The following is an 18,687-nucleotide window of genomic DNA, read 5'->3' as shown; positions in this document are numbered from 1 at the left end:
GAATTTAACAAGGCCATGTAACTCACATTATATCCTACCACAGGACCACCTGCATCCTCCTCTGTTACACTTCCCCAGGAAACTGTGATTGTCTCTGAGTCTTGAAGCTGGACTACAAGAGGTCCAGGGGAAACAGAAGGCAGTTTTAAAGCTATTGGAGACAGGACACAAGAGAAAAAAGACAGTTACATGGTCTGCCATTAAGTCTTGCTTAGTTGTATTAAAACCCTCCAATGGGCCAGGTCTATGGATGCAAATTAATGTATTGGTGAGTATCCAATAAATATTGAGACAATCTGGACACTAGATCATCGCCAGAATTAGTTCAAGAAATATATGGAAGGGAACCAGTGCTATAGTTACATACGTGTTAAAAGGCTATCACAGCCCTATAACTGCATGCAACAAGTTTGAGATGGTCACATTTGGCAAGAAAACTGGACAAATTTGAATTCCTTTGGTAAAATCATTTTATTGTGAGAATAACTTGTCGAGGAGATATCTTTGGTTCACCTAGATATGGCAGAGCTGTACCAATCAAGTTACACATGAATGAATAAAGAGTATCTGATTTCTAGCAAATTCTGACCAAATCATTGCAATTTCTCTTAATGTCCGGGGTTTATAATTTCAATCTAAACTGTAATTTCACATCTTAATAGCAGTAAAAACGTGAAGCAGTACTAAGCTTTGCAACGTGACTTTGGGAGTGAAATAAAAAAGCCTCTTTAATATGTATCATAGGAAAACATTTTCTGCTTCATCTGAAAAAAAACCTTAAATCAGTTGATGATGACGGTATTAATGCTAAGAAGATTTGAAACATTCGCATTGGCGTAGGTCAGTGGTGGAGCTAGGGTATCAGTCAGGGGGGTCGAGCATGGTCTGTAGGGGCGCTTTCGATACTATCTAAGCGGAGCGCCACCATGGGTTGGCGCGGAGCGTACAGGAATTTTTTGAAGTAAAGATACTCCCTAGATCGCCGGAAATTACCCTTTCCATGCCTTGCTAATTTGCAGATAAACCAGAATAAATAGGTGTCATCACCAACAAAATGTGACAAATGTCAATAGGTAGATGAGAGCACAATAAAAAAGTCAATTATCGCAAATAAGTAAAAAGTGGTAAAAAGCTGAAAAGGGCGCCAGCAGTCCATTTGAGTCCGTCGGGGCATCCGCCCTCCCTGACTGTATGGACGCTCCGCCACTGGCGTAGGTATTAAGAGGTTTACAGTGAGCAGATGATACGACCCATGCAAGGCCATAGAGCTAATAAACTAGAAGAGAATCAGACACACATGCTCACATGTCCACTAATTAAAATAATTAAAATAAAAAGACTAAATACCTTCCACAGTCAGTGAAACTGTGGCCTCTGCATAGTCCTCGAGGGTCTGTGCTATACAAGTGTAGTTACCAGCATCAGAATGTAACAACTCCTCTATGATTAATGTAGAGTCATTACGATAAACTCTGTAGAATCAAAAAGAGAATTAAATGGATGGTTGGTTGCATATTAAGACCATATGTAACGTCCATATAGCAAACAGCACTGATCTCCTTTAAACAAATCAGTAATTCTATTTTTCAATATCATATTTTAAAAGACAGATATCCATTTGTTTTGCTGACTACATAGAAAACTTACTCTAAGAAAGTTTAACATTAATAAGCAGTATAATTCATTTCATTCTACTTAGTTGGTTTCTCTGAAGTACTAAATTTTCAGTTTCAGTTTCAGGATTAAGCAATTTGTTTAACACAGCACAAGCACACAGAAAAACATCAGCCCAACACAAGTCGTAATAGCAATGTACTGTTGCTGAGATACAAGATTTGAAATTTATTTATACATGGAAAAGTACACATCAAACTTTCTTTATTGTGTTTTGTATTTTGGTAATGAAACTAACACCCAACCAGTATGTTCCTGCATGTCCATCCTCATCATTATCACTGCCAAGAGAATGCGTTTTGCAGAGGCCTACACCATTCAGTGATACATATCATGATAGTTAAACAACTACTACTATCATCACACATACAGTACAACTCTGTCCCACAACTGTCTTGTTTCTTTCAATAATTATTAAACCTAAAAATTGAAATTGCCCCATCTTTAATAACAGAAAATATTTGAAAAACTAACAGTTTACCTTGCATCTATTGCATCATAATAGTATGGAATTCTTTCATTGTTACTATCCACCCAGAGGATGTCTGCAGAGAGTATGCTTGGATCAAGTTTAACATTGCAGAAAACTTCCACAAATGAGTAGAGAACTGCCTCTACCTCTGATGGATCTGTAGAAACTACTGTTCTCCCTTAAAAGAGAGGAAAAGAAACACCAAGTACCGAAAAATAAAGTCAATTGACAAATCAACAAAAGGAGTCATCAGCATAGGGTCAAATATTCTAGAATGTCAAATACTGGTCACACACGCTCACAAGTTTAAGAAGATTAGTCAGTTTACACCGATGAATGTGAAGGAATATTTGAAGGACCAACACCATGACACTGACTCTAGGAAGTACTTCAGGAACATTAAACCTTTGGGCCAGTAATGCTAACCACCTTAATTGGCTTAAAATACCAAATTGTTAATTTATGGTATGAAAGAATGCTGTCCATACGGACAGTTTCACTCAACCGTACTTTCATCTAAGTCACATATGAATACCAGTGTTTGCATACCGTGAAGATAATGATGAGAAACAACCTGCATGGAAGTGAGTCAAACAATGTGAAGGACACCTGATATGTATGAATTATTTAAAATCTGACTCTAAAATTCAGAATGCTTTCCAACGTTCTACATCATGGCAGTTTTTGTGGTGGTTGCCTGGAAATCTTGGTTTAATTTGTAAATCTGCTTCATGCCTAACTTGAACATCTAAAATAACATTTGTGAAGTTTAACAAACTTTAGAATGAAACTATGATGTACTAAGCAGGTTGCATAAGACTGTTGCTCAGTTACAGTGTAAGGATGGGCTGCTGCCTCATTTATTGTAATAGTGACAACCCACCCATATCATACAGGTGTGTTGTTACTTTATATAAAAAGAGAGGAATATGCTTACTCCTTATTATCAAATTATGAGTGGCTCTGATGTAACCCCCAGATGAGCTCTGCATAGTACACTGGTACTGTCCTGCATCCTCATCACTGAAACTGGGGAACAAGAGACTGCCCTCATCTTCAATGGTATAATTGGCCATGGTATTCTCCAACTAGGGAAATTAAACAAAAATACACTAAAAATGATAAACCCACCACATTTGATGAGGCACAGTAAATATAAATTAATATAAGCTAACAAGAGTAATTTTATTTGCTACCTTCCTTAACATCTGCTTAAATCTGTAACATCCTCCTCCTAGATGTAACTTTAATTCCTCCTGTATATTATTTATAGAGTTAACCAGCTGTGTAACACAGTGTAACGGTGTGCTCTGATAACATATTTGTTTGCATAATCATATTTGTGGGGCTTTTGTGAGCAGCACTTGATGAGTGACTGTGCCCCATGTGTACTAATATCACAGGGAATAGTTTGGATTTCACTACCATTTGGATTAATTGGTAGCTCAAGAGGAGATAACTTACCAATAAACCACCTTTAAACCATGATGTTGATGGATTAGATTGCTCAGATAATGAACAATTTAGTTCATAGAGACTTCCCTCCAAAACCCTCTTGTATATGGGATGCTCAACAACCCAAGCTGGAGTAGTAGTTGGAGGAAGGGCTGGGGAAGATGAAGGATTACAATAGAAAATAATTAATACACAACAGGAAACAAAAATCAAACAACAGTGAACACTAGTAAACACCAGGCAGATATGCAAGGGTGGGGCGAGAGGTGTATGCCTTCTTTTCAACCTGACACAAGAATTAAGTGGCTATTGGCACAATGTTGCATGAAGACCTAATTATAGCACTACTCTCTAGCCTAAATATTCCTCAGAATGCACCATTTCATATCATTTTTCTTAATTTTCTTCCATTAATACCACAACAGCAAAACATATTGTTAAGTTAGCTGTACAGAAAGGAGTGACTTTAGAAATAAAAAAAAAGTTAGTGATATAAATTATCTATATTCAGAAAGGCTTGTTATGATTGGTATCCCTTTTGACAATTTGTAGAAAGGTTCTAGCTGCTCGTTTTAAATAATATTATACTAATTAATTAATTAATTAATTTAATAGTTTCAGTTTACATGTGTGTCAATTTATATCTCCAATGTGCCATCTAATACCTTATCTATCATTTGGTTGTGATCCACACAAACCAGACACCTCAGTGTAACTCGCATGGGACAGCTAGGGTGGGTGTTGTTATTTTACTTCCACAATGTCAAACACAATGGAAGTTATCATTACTTATATCATTAAAGCAATTTTAAATAAAGTATATTAAGAGAAATGCCACCCACTAGTTGTTGACGTTTTAAAGAGAGCGGTTATAAATTCAGCTCTGGGACCGTTTCCGATCAGATTGCCCGACTTGACGGCCACCTGCAATCCTGTGCTGTCACCTCTGTCCATCTCAAACGTGTACTCTGTTTCTGCGTGGTCTCGAATCTTCACATCCTTCCAGCGCTTGCTGCCCAACCTTCTCCACTTCAAACGATAAAAGAATTTAGGACCTGCATGCTCTAAGGGTGGCATCTCCTACAAGACACAGAACATGAAATAAAGACTCTGTGATCAGAAAAGATGACAAGTAAATCAATAAAATTATATATAATTGCATATGCAAGACAGGACAAAAGCAACTGAAAGGGACATGAAGGACGAATGCCAAACAGAAGTCTGGCTCAAATGTACTGGAATGGCGACTCCTCCCTGTAGAACATGGCCACTTAACACATACAGACGCTAAAACAGTGGTAAAGTAAGAATATTATACAATATCATTAGCAAATATTAATAACAGTGTCTGGTGGTTGCACATTTTTCTCTGTTTTGTGGCCACTACAAAAAAAAAACATTAACATTTAATATGATCATTTTTTTTTTTTTACATTTGTTTAGTCACGGTGATACCAAATATAAGACACAGAGTGACTAGGGAATATCATGCCACATTTTGAAAAGGTTCAAATAAACTTAAGCTTCCTTTACATTGTAAAGCTACACATGCAAGACTTTTTATATCAGATCATAACTACAGGTAATAGTTAATTGATTAGATAATGACTCACATCCCAAGAGACTACAATATACCCAGGATCAGATACATTCACTGCTACATTCTGAGGGTTTACAAGAGGTGTGGATGGTGGCAGTGGAAATGGACCAGTTCTTGGACTTGTTGCCTGGCCTACGTCGTTTTTAGCCGTAACTCGGAACCAATACGTGACGTAAGGATTCACTTTGATGACTGCGTCCTCTCTCTCTCCAGTCACCTCCTTGATCACTTCCCATTGGTCAGGGTTGTAATTATTACGAGCTTCAATCGAAAATGATGACACTGGGGCATTGATTGAATATTCATGCTCCCACATCAGAAGCAGTCCAAAGTGGGTTTGTGTAACTATGGTGATGTTACCAGGTGCCACAGGAGGTTGGATAATAACCTTCTCTGTAACAAGAAAAGAAAAAAAAAACACTTGCTAAAGTTAAAACAAGATAAAACTAAATGAAATGAAATGGGTTTTCAAACTAGTTACAGTAACTATAAGTACAATATCAGCTAAAGAAAAATACTACACTGCAGTAAATAGACTGCAATCATATGGTGGCTTAATAGGGACAGAGGAAAAAAAAATTGAGATAAAAAGTCAACATTTTGAGATAAAAAGACAAAATTTTGAGATAACCAGAATGCAAAAATGCATTGAAGCTTCGCTTACTTCATTGCAATAGACTTCTGCTTATTCACCAGAAACAGCAATTATAATATAAATGTCCTGATTTCTACCATGATATACGCTATCATGTTTTAAATGGTTTTCAGAGTTTGACTGCTGGTGATCTAGATGACCTCTACCAAAAATTTTGAGATTTTGGGGACACTTATTTTTTCCCCTGTCCCTATTCATCCAGTTAATAAAAAAACAACTATTTCTGGGTTCTACTCAGGATATCCTTTGAACATCCGACAGGATAAAATGCTAACCACCAGTAAACATGAAACTTAATATAAGTTTAGAGCTCCTATCTGAGGATATTCCATGCTATTAGCTTAGAGCTCCTATCTGAGGATATTCCCTGCCTACAACAGGGAATAATATATCCTGTATCACATCACAAAATGCCATGCACAATAGTCAGCTTGCTATACATGTGCAAATATGTAGAGCAGTTTTTGTATCCAGGCAACAGTATCTTATGCTAGACAAAGTTCATAGCCTTCTAAACTGTTACATAAAATCCGAACACTAAATTATTCACATGAACCAATATATTGAATCATAGATCTAAATTGGTTTGCTTTCAAAGGGAATATTACTAGCCTAGTTCACATTGAATGTACCTTGATCAATCTGAAGCTTATCTGTTCATAGTCACCAACAATGGTCATTCTCCCAGCATTACATGTAACTAATGAAGGAAAGTCTATGGGTTCTACTGAGGGTATCCCATTTCAATCGGACGGAGGGCTTCTCAACAAACATACTGAAAGCAAATAGTTGTTAGTGTAGAGGTTCTACATGATAGGGTATCCTCTAACTACTTTGAAGGATATACTCAAGACTAGCAAATATGACACTGAACATAAGTAAAGATTAGCAGTCCTACAGCAGTATCCCCTCCCCACCTTCGAAGAACTGACTTGAACTAACTTCTGCAAATCTTACTGGAGGGTTCTTTTAAGTTTATGTAGAAGAATCACTCATTCTCCTGTGAGGATTGAGGTTATAAAAAAATCAAGTCTTTGAGGTCCTCTTGAGGTGTCCTTGAGACAACTGCAAGCATAGGACTACTGACCATTAGTGTTGACTGTCAAATCCTACCCCCTCCTTACCTCCTTGCCTCTACCCACCAATAACCACTAGAAAGTTAGCTGTCTTAGAAGTCTGGGAAGCAAAATCATAATAGTTTACTATAAAATGAAAATGTAATACAGTACAGGATTGCACAAGTTTATAGTATTGCAAAGTCTAAGCATACACTTGTATTAAAACCCATGACATAGTAACCATGGGAACAAACCAAACTGTATGGATGGATGATCATACCAGAGACTGTAATGTATGCCTGGTCAGCTGCTTGGTCATACTCTGTGGTTGCTGTACAGACATAGAAACCAGAGTCAGCCACAGTCAGCCGTTCAATGAACAGAGTTGACATGCTAGCCTCGTCGTTAAACTCAATCAGGGTTCGGTTAGAGTCTAGAGGCGTACCCTCCGCTCTCGACCACTCTACATCTGGAGGGTTGTCAGCATAGTGGTCCACTTGACAGGTTAATATCAGTTCCGATTCCTCTTCAGCACTGACATCATTCGAGGACAGGGTGACCTGAGTTAAGCCTACAGTCAACGGAAATAATATAGTCATATATAATATAATATATATATAATATGGTCATCTGTTGGCTTCACAAAAAAGGCGAATTCAGTGTTATTTTTTAAAGCTAACAATAAGAAATTGGGAAGCAAGGGTCACATATGAGGAAGATAAGCAAAACTACAACCATTATCACTTCTACATATTATATGAATGACACATAGACTAATAGTGAACAAAATTGCCCTTATACACACATGTCACCTAAGTATGTTTACTGTTAATGTCATTGTACATAAAACAGGATCATACAGGGTTAGATGCCCAATTCCTGACCACATGGCAGTTCTTTGCATTAAAATGACCATCTTAAGCAGGGTTTCCCTAACTTTATCCCCCCACGAAGCCCCTGTGGATGTCAGAGTTGTCCACGAACCCCAACGTTTCAACACGATCTGAGTCATTATTATACTATAATACACATAACAGTGCTTCGTAAAAGATCAAGTTCATAGTGTAATATTGTACTGTCATGCGTACACCAACTTCACCAAAGTCATACGGCCTGTGTCTGTTTCATAATTCAGTTATTTATCACATGCACGGTACAGTACTACTATGGCAACATATGCGTATGGAACCGCAAAAGAGTTTGTGGATAGGTACGACTTTTGTACATTACTAAATTATATGATATATCAGATTTTAGTTCAACAAAACATACTCTAGTTTTGACTTTCAGAAACTCCCTGGGATGGACTCAGGCACCCCTGGGGGTTCATGCACCTCAGTTAGGGCACCCCTCATCTAAAGTAATAAAAATAGCGATTGGGATTTCTTTCATGCTACTTCTGTGGTCCTTTTGGTGAGGGAAAAATAACCCATAGAAAATACAATTGCCCACTGTCTTAATTTTTTAGTGACATTGCACAAATTATCAGTATAGATAAGCACTGCACTGTCTTGACTAATCAAATCTTTCATTTATTTTGCATTTGACTACAATCATGATGTGACTTCAAATTGATATACAGTATAGTGTATCATACTACTAAACTCATACAGCTATCCATATCAATTCTCTTACATCAAATGATCTTGGAAATATGTGAATATGTTCCTGAAAGACTAACTCCAACTGTTCTTACCTCTAACATGAACCAACACCTTTTTATCTTCAAAACCAAATTTATTTCTGACTCGACAGTAGTAGCTATTGGCATCTCCTACACCAGCACTGGGTATGAAGAGAGAGCCATCCTCTTCTGCAGCCAGCTGTGTAGAATCAATAATGTATAATGTATGGTGATTGCATCTTAAATAGTGAGGTAACTGGTGAGGTAAGGAAGGATTCAGATAATAGTTATACCATTATGTAGTAGTAAGCAGTAGTATTGAGAGAAGCTAGGCCGAATGAGATGGCAAGCTATTTGATCCTACTGCTCTATGAGTTGATCCATATGATCTGTATTGCTATCAGTAATCCATCAGATGTGAACTGAATGTAAAACTATACGGTAACACCACACAGCTTATCAGCTGTGTAGATATGATTGATATAGCCATGAGTTATAATTTAGAGATCATGTACAACATGAATCTAAAGACATCTGATTATCTGATGATTTATACTGGTTTGGTCTCAAAGAGAGTAGACCAAACCAACTTAGGGCTTTGACCGTCACTGCTTATACAGCAATAGATATACATGATTGATGCTACTACATTAACAATGTGCTGCAGTGTAGAGACAACAGTCTATGGAAAAAACCAACGACTAAACTCAAGCAGCAATTGCATCTTAATAAAATATAAAACAGAATAAATCATCAATCAGATGACCTCCAACTGTAATTGAAAATGTTGAAAGTTTTATCAAATGCAAGGTAAGGGCATTCGTAACTCTTTGCACTGATTGCAGTAAAGTTTCAATAACCTTTGATAAGAAAAAGATTCTTCATCAACTTTATTGAACAACTTTTATTTCAATCTTAAAGAAACTAATTCCAACTTGCCTAAAACATGTTGCTAAGGCTACATGAAGAGAGGACTGGCTGATAAAACTTTTGATAGTTCAGTGCACTAAGCACTAGTTATATCTTGTACTATATCATAGAATATGCAAAATATTTTGTGCAATATCCAGCTTAAAATATCCAAAGCTTTCTGCAAAAAGTTTGTTAGCTGCTCAATATTAAATGTCAGTCCTAGTAATTAGAAACCTCATGTTTTAATTATTAGTCAGTCAATACATCATCAATTTTGTATGTAATTTAGAAATTTGATGTTGGTTGAGGTATTCTAAAATAGAAACAAACAAATATAAGTAAAAAACACCAACATATATCACCAATTCTTAAAGATCTTCACTGGCTTAGAATTGCAGACAGAATCAATTATAAAATTCTTGTCCTTGTGTTCAAAGCAAGGAATGGCTTAGCCCCAGTTTACCTACAAGAGCTTCTCCAAGAACACAGACCTAGCAGGGTGCTTAATTCAAGCGTACAACATATGCTATCTGTTCCTACTGTTCGCACTTCCACCTATGGGGAACGTTGTTTTGCTAGATCAGCTCCACAGCTCTGGAACAGTCTCCCCTTACATCTGAAAGCAATCCAGCATGTGTCAACTTTCCAGCAAGAACTCAAGACATTCTTATTCATGAATGCGTATCCATTTGTTTAATAACTGTTGTGTCCATTTTGGGTACTTTGCTCCTGCAGCGCTTCTGAGCAGCTTTTTTTAACTGGATAAAAGCGCTTTACAAATTCTTACATTATTATTATTATTATATAAACATGTGAAGGAGCAGCAGTTTTGTCCCATGCCTTAATTGTACTTGTTCCCATAGAGTGTCACTGTAAATGTTTCTATAGTCTAAGTATCACCCACAAGAAAGTGGAAAATATCATAATGAGAGATTTAATCCTTCCCTTGATCAGTTGAAGCATTTATACTAAATTAATATGTCATTTAATCCCCTAACACTAATTGTACTTCACATCTATTACATAATTTTCCTACTCTGCCACTTACCCTGCAACATGATACCAATAAACCATTCAGTAAGCAAAGTACAGCTCTAAATTGTCAGAGGCATGAACAAGTTTGGAGCTATCAGTGTCAGCCTAAAGAAATATATTTTCCTGTTTTGGTCTCAGTTTAATTTATCATGATAGGGCCTCACCACTTTGACTCCAACTTGCCAGAATATTTCAGGCTGTGGTGCTCCAATACTCTGACAGGGTATCCTGATGTCTTCACCTTCCAGAACGGAGACACTCTCAGGAAGCAGTGATGTGATTTTTGCAGGTAAAGCTGCAAAGAGCAATATCAAGAGAAAAGACATCTTCACTGGATGAATTCAAATAATTAATACATAAGGATAGAGTCTGATGTGATTGTCTTTGATTGTGTTGTGGACGTCCAACAAGACTGTACATAGCATTGATTCTAAAGCAACATTAAATTCTCATCTGTCATTTATATTATGTTGTTAATATGGTTAACTATACATGGTGCTATCTATATTGATGAATGTATATTTTATTTTTAATTGTTCTTATCAGCTACAGCAAACCTTCTCATATAACACATGTAGCAAAGGTATCATATGATGCAGCCATGACTTCTATAGTTTCAACACAAATCCATTTATTGGATTACTATGGTGATACACTTCAGATTTGGTAAAATTATTCTCTCTTTTTTGGATATTGACTTAAGAAGAGAGCAAGGACAATTCATGGTTCCTCTTTTAGTTTCCTACGGGCAAATATTTAATGGTTGTCCAGTTGTCCAGGATGACCAAATTTCTGTTTGGACAACCAAATGCAGATTTGGTGTTTACATCAAATTCAGATTGCATTGTAACTCAAAGCACCCCAAATAGGTCAAGTGATTAAACTGGTATCACCATGAATCACTTTGGCGATACTTAAGCCCAAAGCAGGCGTTCTATCACCAAACCTTCACACCTCTCCTACGGTGTACATAGGGCATTTAATCCTTATCTGATATTTTGCAACAATTTTTTTGGGACAACCAACCTTACAGTTCGGACAACCAAAATGCAAGAACTAGTTGTCTGAGGGACGACCACAGAAAATGGTTAAAAATATGCCCGGTTTCTATATTATCTTTAACCAGATCTGACAAGGACAAAAAATTACCATAACATCTGGGCATACTTAGACCTTGATGATTTCCTATATTAATTTGTGTCCCATTTGATACACAAGGTATTACAGGCTTACACATGCTGCCAATACAGGTAGGCAATCCATATGCAACTAGGACTGCATATTTACTGAGATTAAAAGATATCATTACTCCATTATGCTGATGATTGCAGACAATAATACCTCTACAGCACTGGTGATTATCACAATGAGATCATCACTATGATATAAACACAAACGTATATACCAGAGGGCTGGATTACAAATCCTTGTAAACACACACTAATCTGCTTATAACATGGTATAAAGGTTAAGACATGATTCCAATTTTGATGCTGTATGTAATTTATTCATACCTATGATATTTGCATATGCATTAGCCAATAACCTGCCATGTTGATTTTCTGCAATGCATTGTAGGACCACTGTCAGGTAAATACCCTCTTCTTCAGAGATGTTAAAGATTCCAGATCCTGCCACTGATGAGTAGCTGAGGTGAGGATACTTCAGCACTGTGAGTAAACACACCAATTGTTTCATATACTTTGCCTTGTCATAAGTTGTCTACAGATATCTCTGACTAAAGTCATTGAAAATTTAAATACATTTCACACTACATAAAAATGGTAGGGTGGAGGTAATTGCTAAATAACATATACTATGAGCAAAACATTTTCCATAAATGCAATGATAAACGACTGAATAACTTAATAAAGTAATGTGGCTTTACTGTTACTCATTAACCAATAAGACCTCTTACTTCTTGAAAGCATACAGACAAACACCTTTGCCAATAAATGAAGAAAGAACTGCTAGAACTATTTTCTCTCACCAAACAGAATGTCATTACCCCAGTAACGACATATTCAATGAAATAATAATCATAACATGTCAAGAATACACTGAGTTCATATCACAGTGTGTATACTGTACCAGCTTCTTCTGCAGGCTGTCCATTCACAAACCATGATATGCTGGGTAAAGGATGTCCAGAAGCTTCACATGTGAAACTGTGGGATGAACCAGCTGTAATTTCAACATTCTCAGGCTTAGTTATCCAACCAGGGGCTCCTGAAATGGGACATTTAGATAAGAAAGTGAGGGTAATGCCCTGTGTTAGTGGAGACAGGTGCAATACAGTTACTTCTCTGAGGTGCTCTACACAATATTTAATACATCAAAGGATAACTTTTTCCCTTCATTTTCTTACCTTCAACACTGACATTAAATATTGCCTGAGGACTATTCCCGACTCCATTCGATCCTGTACATCTGTACAGTCCACTATCATTCACATCTGGAGACTGTATGGTCAAACTATGGCCGTATCCCATCAAGTCTGCCATGTCTGACTCTCCATCCATGCTTAACTTCTCCCACTTTACCTCTGGTGTTGGGCTGTATGGAGAAGAGAAAAACAATATCATGATCAAACATCAATGGGAATGTAGACAACCAATAATCAAATACATGATGAAACATTGATACAAGTAGTGATGAAACATTGTAGTGATGAAACACTGACATCAATGTAGTGATGGAACATTGACATCAATGTAGTGATAAAACATTGATAACAATATAGTGATGAAACACTGACATCAATGTAGTGATGGAACATTGACATCAATGTAGTGATAAAACATTGATAACAATATAGTGATGAAACACTGACATCAATGTAGTGATGGAACATTGACATCAATGTAGTGATAAAACATTGATAACAATATAGTGATGAAACACTGACATCAATGTAGTGATGGAACATTGACATCAATGTAGTGATAAAACATTGATAACAATATAGTGATGAAACACTGACATCAATGTAGTGATGGAACATTGACATCAATGTAGTGATGGAACATTGACATCAATGTAGTGATGGAACATTGACATCAATGTAGTGATGAAACATTGATAGAAAAGTAGTGATGAAATATTGTTACAATTTACAAGTAGGCTTGAAATATTGATGGCAAATTAGTGACGCAACATGAATGGTTCATAGCTTCCGTAAAATAAAGTACCAGATAACAGCAAAAGTTGCTTTTGATTTATAATAAAGAGATATACAAGTTTGCAAAGCATAATTTTGATGTTGATATGTGCTGAGTGACAATCACCAATGTATTTGGGTTACAGTATTACTACAAATGAAATGGGTGAATTCTGCTTTTTAATGTCAGCAGTTAGCTCTAAAATAAAAGGGTAGTTACAATTTGCACTGTAAACTTCTATGAAGAACAGTGTCTGGTGACTCACATTATTATTAATCATATTTTTTTTGCACAATATAAGTCAAACATAGATACAAAATCTCCTTCCGGACTGACTTTTAATAAGCACTATTCTGTGATCTGGGAGAAATGCACTCCTTCTTTGACAACCAAACCTATCATTGAGGAACAGCAATGCATTTTAAGTAGAAGGAAAAGCTTCCTTTATATAATTTAGTTGAACGCTTAACTTGTTCTGTGAAAAATGTAAGAAAAAATATATATGTTGTCTGACAGACACCAGCAAACATGTGTTTACTAGAGTATCAGAATGAGAAGAAAACTATTAAATATGGAATGAAATATTCATGATTGTAACAGCATGTATACATACCTCCCAGAGGGTATGCAGTGGAGGGAGAGTGGAGTTCCCATCAAAGATGTCATCACAGGAGGTGATGTATATTCCCAAAAGGGTTCATAGGCCAGGGCTATAAAGAATATATTTATGGAAAATCATTGCACTTGTCACATAGCTTAATCCAGGAAGAACATCCCTCTCAGTGGTTACTTGTGATAAAAGGAATATCAAAACCAGCAATAGAGTGATCAATTTCAACAGGGAACATATCATTGTCACACGCTCGAGGCAAGCACCTCTGTTAGTACCTGTTGCTATACTAATTCATAACCATTCCCTTTAAGTGGATTCTACAATCTTTTTTGAATGTCAGACTGAAATGATAGCTTTTCTATTTTGAGGATTGAGGATATGTATCTCGTGGTCAGAGACAATGCTTTTTAGTTTTTAATGGGTGAAAATAATTGCTATATTTCTGCTGGTAAAGAAACCTCCAGGGAGTGCAAAATGGTCCATCTAGAAAACAGAATGGATTCTCTGAAGGAAAGTATCCAATTTAATAACTAGATCAATTTCATATTTTGAAAGATGTTTAAAAAACCCAAAATTGTGCCACAGCAAAAGCTAAATTACTTTACAGATCCTTAGGCATTGAATTTTGTAAATTTTCAGTAGGATTGAATACTGAAACTTCACAACAATGCAGATCATTAGCTTAAATAGGTCAATTTAATTTCACATCACGATAAGATAGAAGTTTTAAATTTGCACATGACAAACCGCGTATATGAAACAAAAGTTTTTGCATGAAAATTGTTAGCTTTTTTGCTCAGTAACATTCGTAAAGGAATCTATTGAAGTTATGTAACTGTTTGAATAAAACTTTCTTGGTACAATTACGTTTGACCTCATGTCATGCCTCAAGTATTAGGGCTGGCAACCTTTAGCTTCTTACAATATTGTGTTTACAAAGTTTTGCTGGTTTTGTCCTTTCTTGACCTTTGATCTACATTGCAACAAAAGCTGCAAACTTGAGCTAATTAAACTTAAATATAAATACTAAAGGACCGTCATAATTCCCAATAAAGTACTAGCTGCAACAGTGGAAAATGGTGTTGGTGCCTATCGCAAACAACTGCTGTAAACTATAGCAAGCAAAGGTCTTGTTGTATATATGACAATGTAAGACCATGTGACCAACATTTTGAGACTGAGGAAGGCTACTAATTATCATGTAAAACAGTTCATCTTACACGCTGTGCTGTACCTTAAAAATGATCTCTCTGAATATTAATTTGTATTGACGACACATTCACTTAGCAAGCTCATAAATTACCTGGTTGTCTTATGGAGTCAATTAATAAACCAACATCCCCACAGCATTCAACAGACTAGTACTCTTTCCATTCTTGTTTAAAGTTACTAACCATTCACTTTGACGATGATACTCTGCCCCACTCGCACCTCCCTTGTCACTGGATTGGTGACTATGCAGGCGTAGTCCCCATTATCTTCTGTTGAAGCACTTCCTATCACTAGGTGTCCAGATGGAGTTTGGGTAACCCTACCATCTAAAGTCAAAGGTTGTTTTGTGTCTAAATTTTTGGTCCAGAATATGTCCGGTGTTGGGTTGCCGTCAGGAACCTGGCATTCCAGAACTTTGGAGTCTCTTTCATCAAGATGATATATCTCTAGTGGTCCCATCAATGAAACTTCATCAAAGTCTGCACAAGGAGTAAGAACAATGGAACTTCAAGCCACCAATTGTTACTGATTTGTCTCTATATATCTAATATTAGGTTGGGTGGTAACTTAAACTTAGACAGCAAGCCTACTAAGGTAGTGGTGGTGGTGGGTTGGAGTGGGGGAGGGGGGGAGGGTTGAGGTTTGGTAATCCTCTAGCACTTCAATGTGTGTCAGACATGCCTTACATCATAGTGGATAAACTTTTACCCATCTGCTTCATTTTGATACTAATTGTACAAGCAACAATTGTACCATCTAGTTTAAAAAGCTGAACCACCATTAAAATCAGAAAAATTGTACACTTGTATTGATCTATTAAGCTTCACATTAACCTCTACAAATTATGTTCAAACAATGGAAATAATATATAAGTTAATGCCCTAACTACACCAGGCTAGGCACATGATAAGTATAATACTGACCTAGTCTATACATATATACATTTGCAATAATGGATATTGCTGACCTAACTTAGTAATGCTGGGTTTGTAATGTTAACTGGATCATAGATATACTTACAGGCAATGGATAAAGTTGTTTTGTCTGAAATAATCAGGCCGTGGCTGTTTTCTGCTTGGCAGTGATAATCTCCAGCATCTGATTGAGTCACACTGATGATGCTCAGAGACCCATCCTCTTCAGTAAACCCCAGTGCACCATCATCTTGTGTTAGCTCTAGCCCATCTCTGAACCAAGTCACACTGATGACATCAAGACATTAATAAATGGTTGAGATTAAAGTCACGGGGATGACAAGTTAGTAACATTGTGAAAGCTGTCTCTGGTTCATGCATTCTGTGTGCAGCGATACTACTGACGCCGTTTTCACTATTCAAATAGCCAATTAAAGATATCTGAACCAATGCTCCTCAATGCAGGAATGACCTCTAAAGTTATTAACTATTCAGTTTGTATTAAAATGTAGATGTAAAGGTACCTCCAGGAAGTGTGATGTACTCTGGGAAGTCTGGTGTTATGTGGCTGCTTTATACGATTGACTGATTGATTGGATGGTGTCGGTGGCGTTGTAGATGTGGAGATGTTTTCTGCTGTGGTTTGATTTTCTACAAGGGACCTGCTTGAATTTGCCAAGAGATTTGGCTGTTGCAGTTTGATTCCTGCTGCAGCCTATCCATGGGTAGGTCACATAAATAGCATGATATCCTATGGAAGTAACTATTTCAGTTTGGGTGGTACACTGTCAGAGTTTGCAATGACTTTATGGACAACCATTCTCCCCAAACTACTAAATGCAAACTCAAGTTAATTTTTTTTTTGGTCAAACACGTTAAAATATGTAACAGCTTTTCTCAACCAACAAAAGATTTATCAAGAGATTTTTTTAAGTTTTAAAGTCTACATCCTTGTTTCATATTAAACTAGTAAAAAAAAACTGTAACCCCAGCAATAGTATGTTTAAATGGTAAAACAGAGAACTACAAAACCGTTAATAAACAAGTTTGTTTTTAAAAGAACTATGAAAGGTATGTACTCTTACTTGGGTTTGGGCACTCCACTAACTTGGCATGTTAATGTCACATTAGCAGCAGCTATAAAATATTGCAGACTATCACCAGGCCCCTGGATAAGACTGGGTGGTGCCTGGATACTGGCTGCCCCTAGCAACTCCTTGATTTGTGAGATGAGTCTCTCGTTCTCGGTCAATGGCCTCTCTGTTGCGGCCATTTGGGATGTTAGATATGATGAGCTTGTAACCTGTGCAGCTTCCTCGTCAAAGAATGTGGTTAAGTCGTAAGGTTCCGTCTCAAACTCTGTGACAAAATCCTCTATGTACGTAGTGTCGTAGTCTGGAGGGCTGGAAGTGGTTGAGGGCGGCAGACTACTTGGTTGACATTCAGCCCTCACTTTGTCAAGTGTACAATTTAAAGGACTACAACAAATGTCTCTGCATTCCTTTGAGATATGAAACACATTACAGAACGATTAAATAAAATCATTATGAATTAATGGAGGTTTCACAATTAAACCAAGAGTTGATCATATTTTTAAACCCTGAATATAACATTACTAATGTGTGTGTTGTTGTAAAACACCTCCTTAATTATATATGAATGGTAACTTATCCTAATTGTAGTGTGTGATCCTCAGTGATTGGCATTTAAGTTTATAATCTTTGTTATTCCCTTGATCGATTTCTGCAAATATTCCTTATCACACATGCCTCATCAATTTATCTGATAAGTAACAAGCTTTCCAAGTATAGGTCTATGCACTGCTTGTCGATTAAACCAATTACCAGAGTATTAAAACCCATAATCGAAACAGAACTAATTACTTATAGCGTGATAACTATATCCCTTCAACTGACAGGAACATCTCATATTTAAATCTTGTTTACAGTTTAGAAACAGAACAATGCAACACTTCTAGAAAGGAAGGAAGAACAGAGAAAAGGAAGACATGAGGCCACCGTGACCGGCTAGTCACCTCTTCGGATCCGCAATCACACTCTTCTCCGTCATCAAGGTTACCATCACCACAGCGTGGTGGGAATATAAATCCAGCTGGTTGATCTATCAGGCAGCTTACTATTCTTCTTCTAATGGATGTCTGCAGAGATTCCTTCGAACACGGTGAAAAGGAAGTTGGTGGTCCATGGATCCATCTGAAGGGACAAACAGATCAATCGTTGTTATTGCAGGTTAGTGCTAGTGGTTAATACTTGCAACATGAACGGCTAGAAGAAAATTTGGT

General features: G+C 36.8%; 1 protein-coding gene across 6 annotated transcripts in view; it reads right to left on the bottom strand.

Moving 5' to 3' along the window:
- The window catches only part of LOC139961024 (uncharacterized), a 43,898-nt gene that overhangs the window by 7,632 nt on the left and 17,579 nt on the right, over positions 1 to 18,687 (bottom strand). For all 6 annotated transcript variants that reach the window (XR_011790699.1, XR_011790700.1, XM_071959825.1 and 3 more), the window contains 18 exons: positions 18,421 to 18,598; positions 17,471 to 17,886; positions 16,492 to 16,673; positions 15,654 to 15,950; positions 14,260 to 14,356; positions 12,854 to 13,041; positions 12,577 to 12,714; positions 12,000 to 12,155; positions 10,650 to 10,780; positions 8,611 to 8,737; positions 7,195 to 7,485; positions 5,215 to 5,594; positions 4,444 to 4,681; positions 3,611 to 3,753; positions 3,084 to 3,234; positions 2,156 to 2,324; positions 1,348 to 1,472; positions 27 to 151 (listed from right to left, as the gene is read on the bottom strand). Coding sequence is in view for 4 of the 6 variants with exons in the window: in XM_071959825.1 (XP_071815926.1) it covers positions 27 to 151; positions 1,348 to 1,472; positions 2,156 to 2,324; positions 3,084 to 3,234; positions 3,611 to 3,753; positions 4,444 to 4,681; positions 5,215 to 5,594; positions 7,195 to 7,485; positions 8,611 to 8,737; positions 10,650 to 10,780; positions 12,000 to 12,155; positions 12,577 to 12,714; positions 12,854 to 13,041; positions 14,260 to 14,356; positions 15,654 to 15,950; positions 16,492 to 16,673; positions 17,471 to 17,886; positions 18,421 to 18,598 (3,532 nt within the window). In the remaining 2 variants the exon portion in view is untranslated. The remainder of the gene's footprint in view (positions 1 to 26; positions 152 to 1,347; positions 1,473 to 2,155; positions 2,325 to 3,083; positions 3,235 to 3,610; positions 3,754 to 4,443; positions 4,682 to 5,214; positions 5,595 to 7,194; positions 7,486 to 8,610; positions 8,738 to 10,649; positions 10,781 to 11,999; positions 12,156 to 12,576; positions 12,715 to 12,853; positions 13,042 to 14,259; positions 14,357 to 15,653; positions 15,951 to 16,491; positions 16,674 to 17,470; positions 17,887 to 18,420; positions 18,599 to 18,687) is intronic.

The sequence above is a fragment of the Apostichopus japonicus genome, chromosome 20 (assembly GCF_037975245.1).
Source record: "Apostichopus japonicus isolate 1M-3 chromosome 20, ASM3797524v1, whole genome shotgun sequence".
In the NCBI taxonomy this organism is placed as follows: Eukaryota; Metazoa; Echinodermata; class Holothuroidea; order Aspidochirotida; family Stichopodidae; genus Apostichopus; species Apostichopus japonicus.
This window is presented reverse-complemented; position numbering and strand designations above follow the sequence as displayed.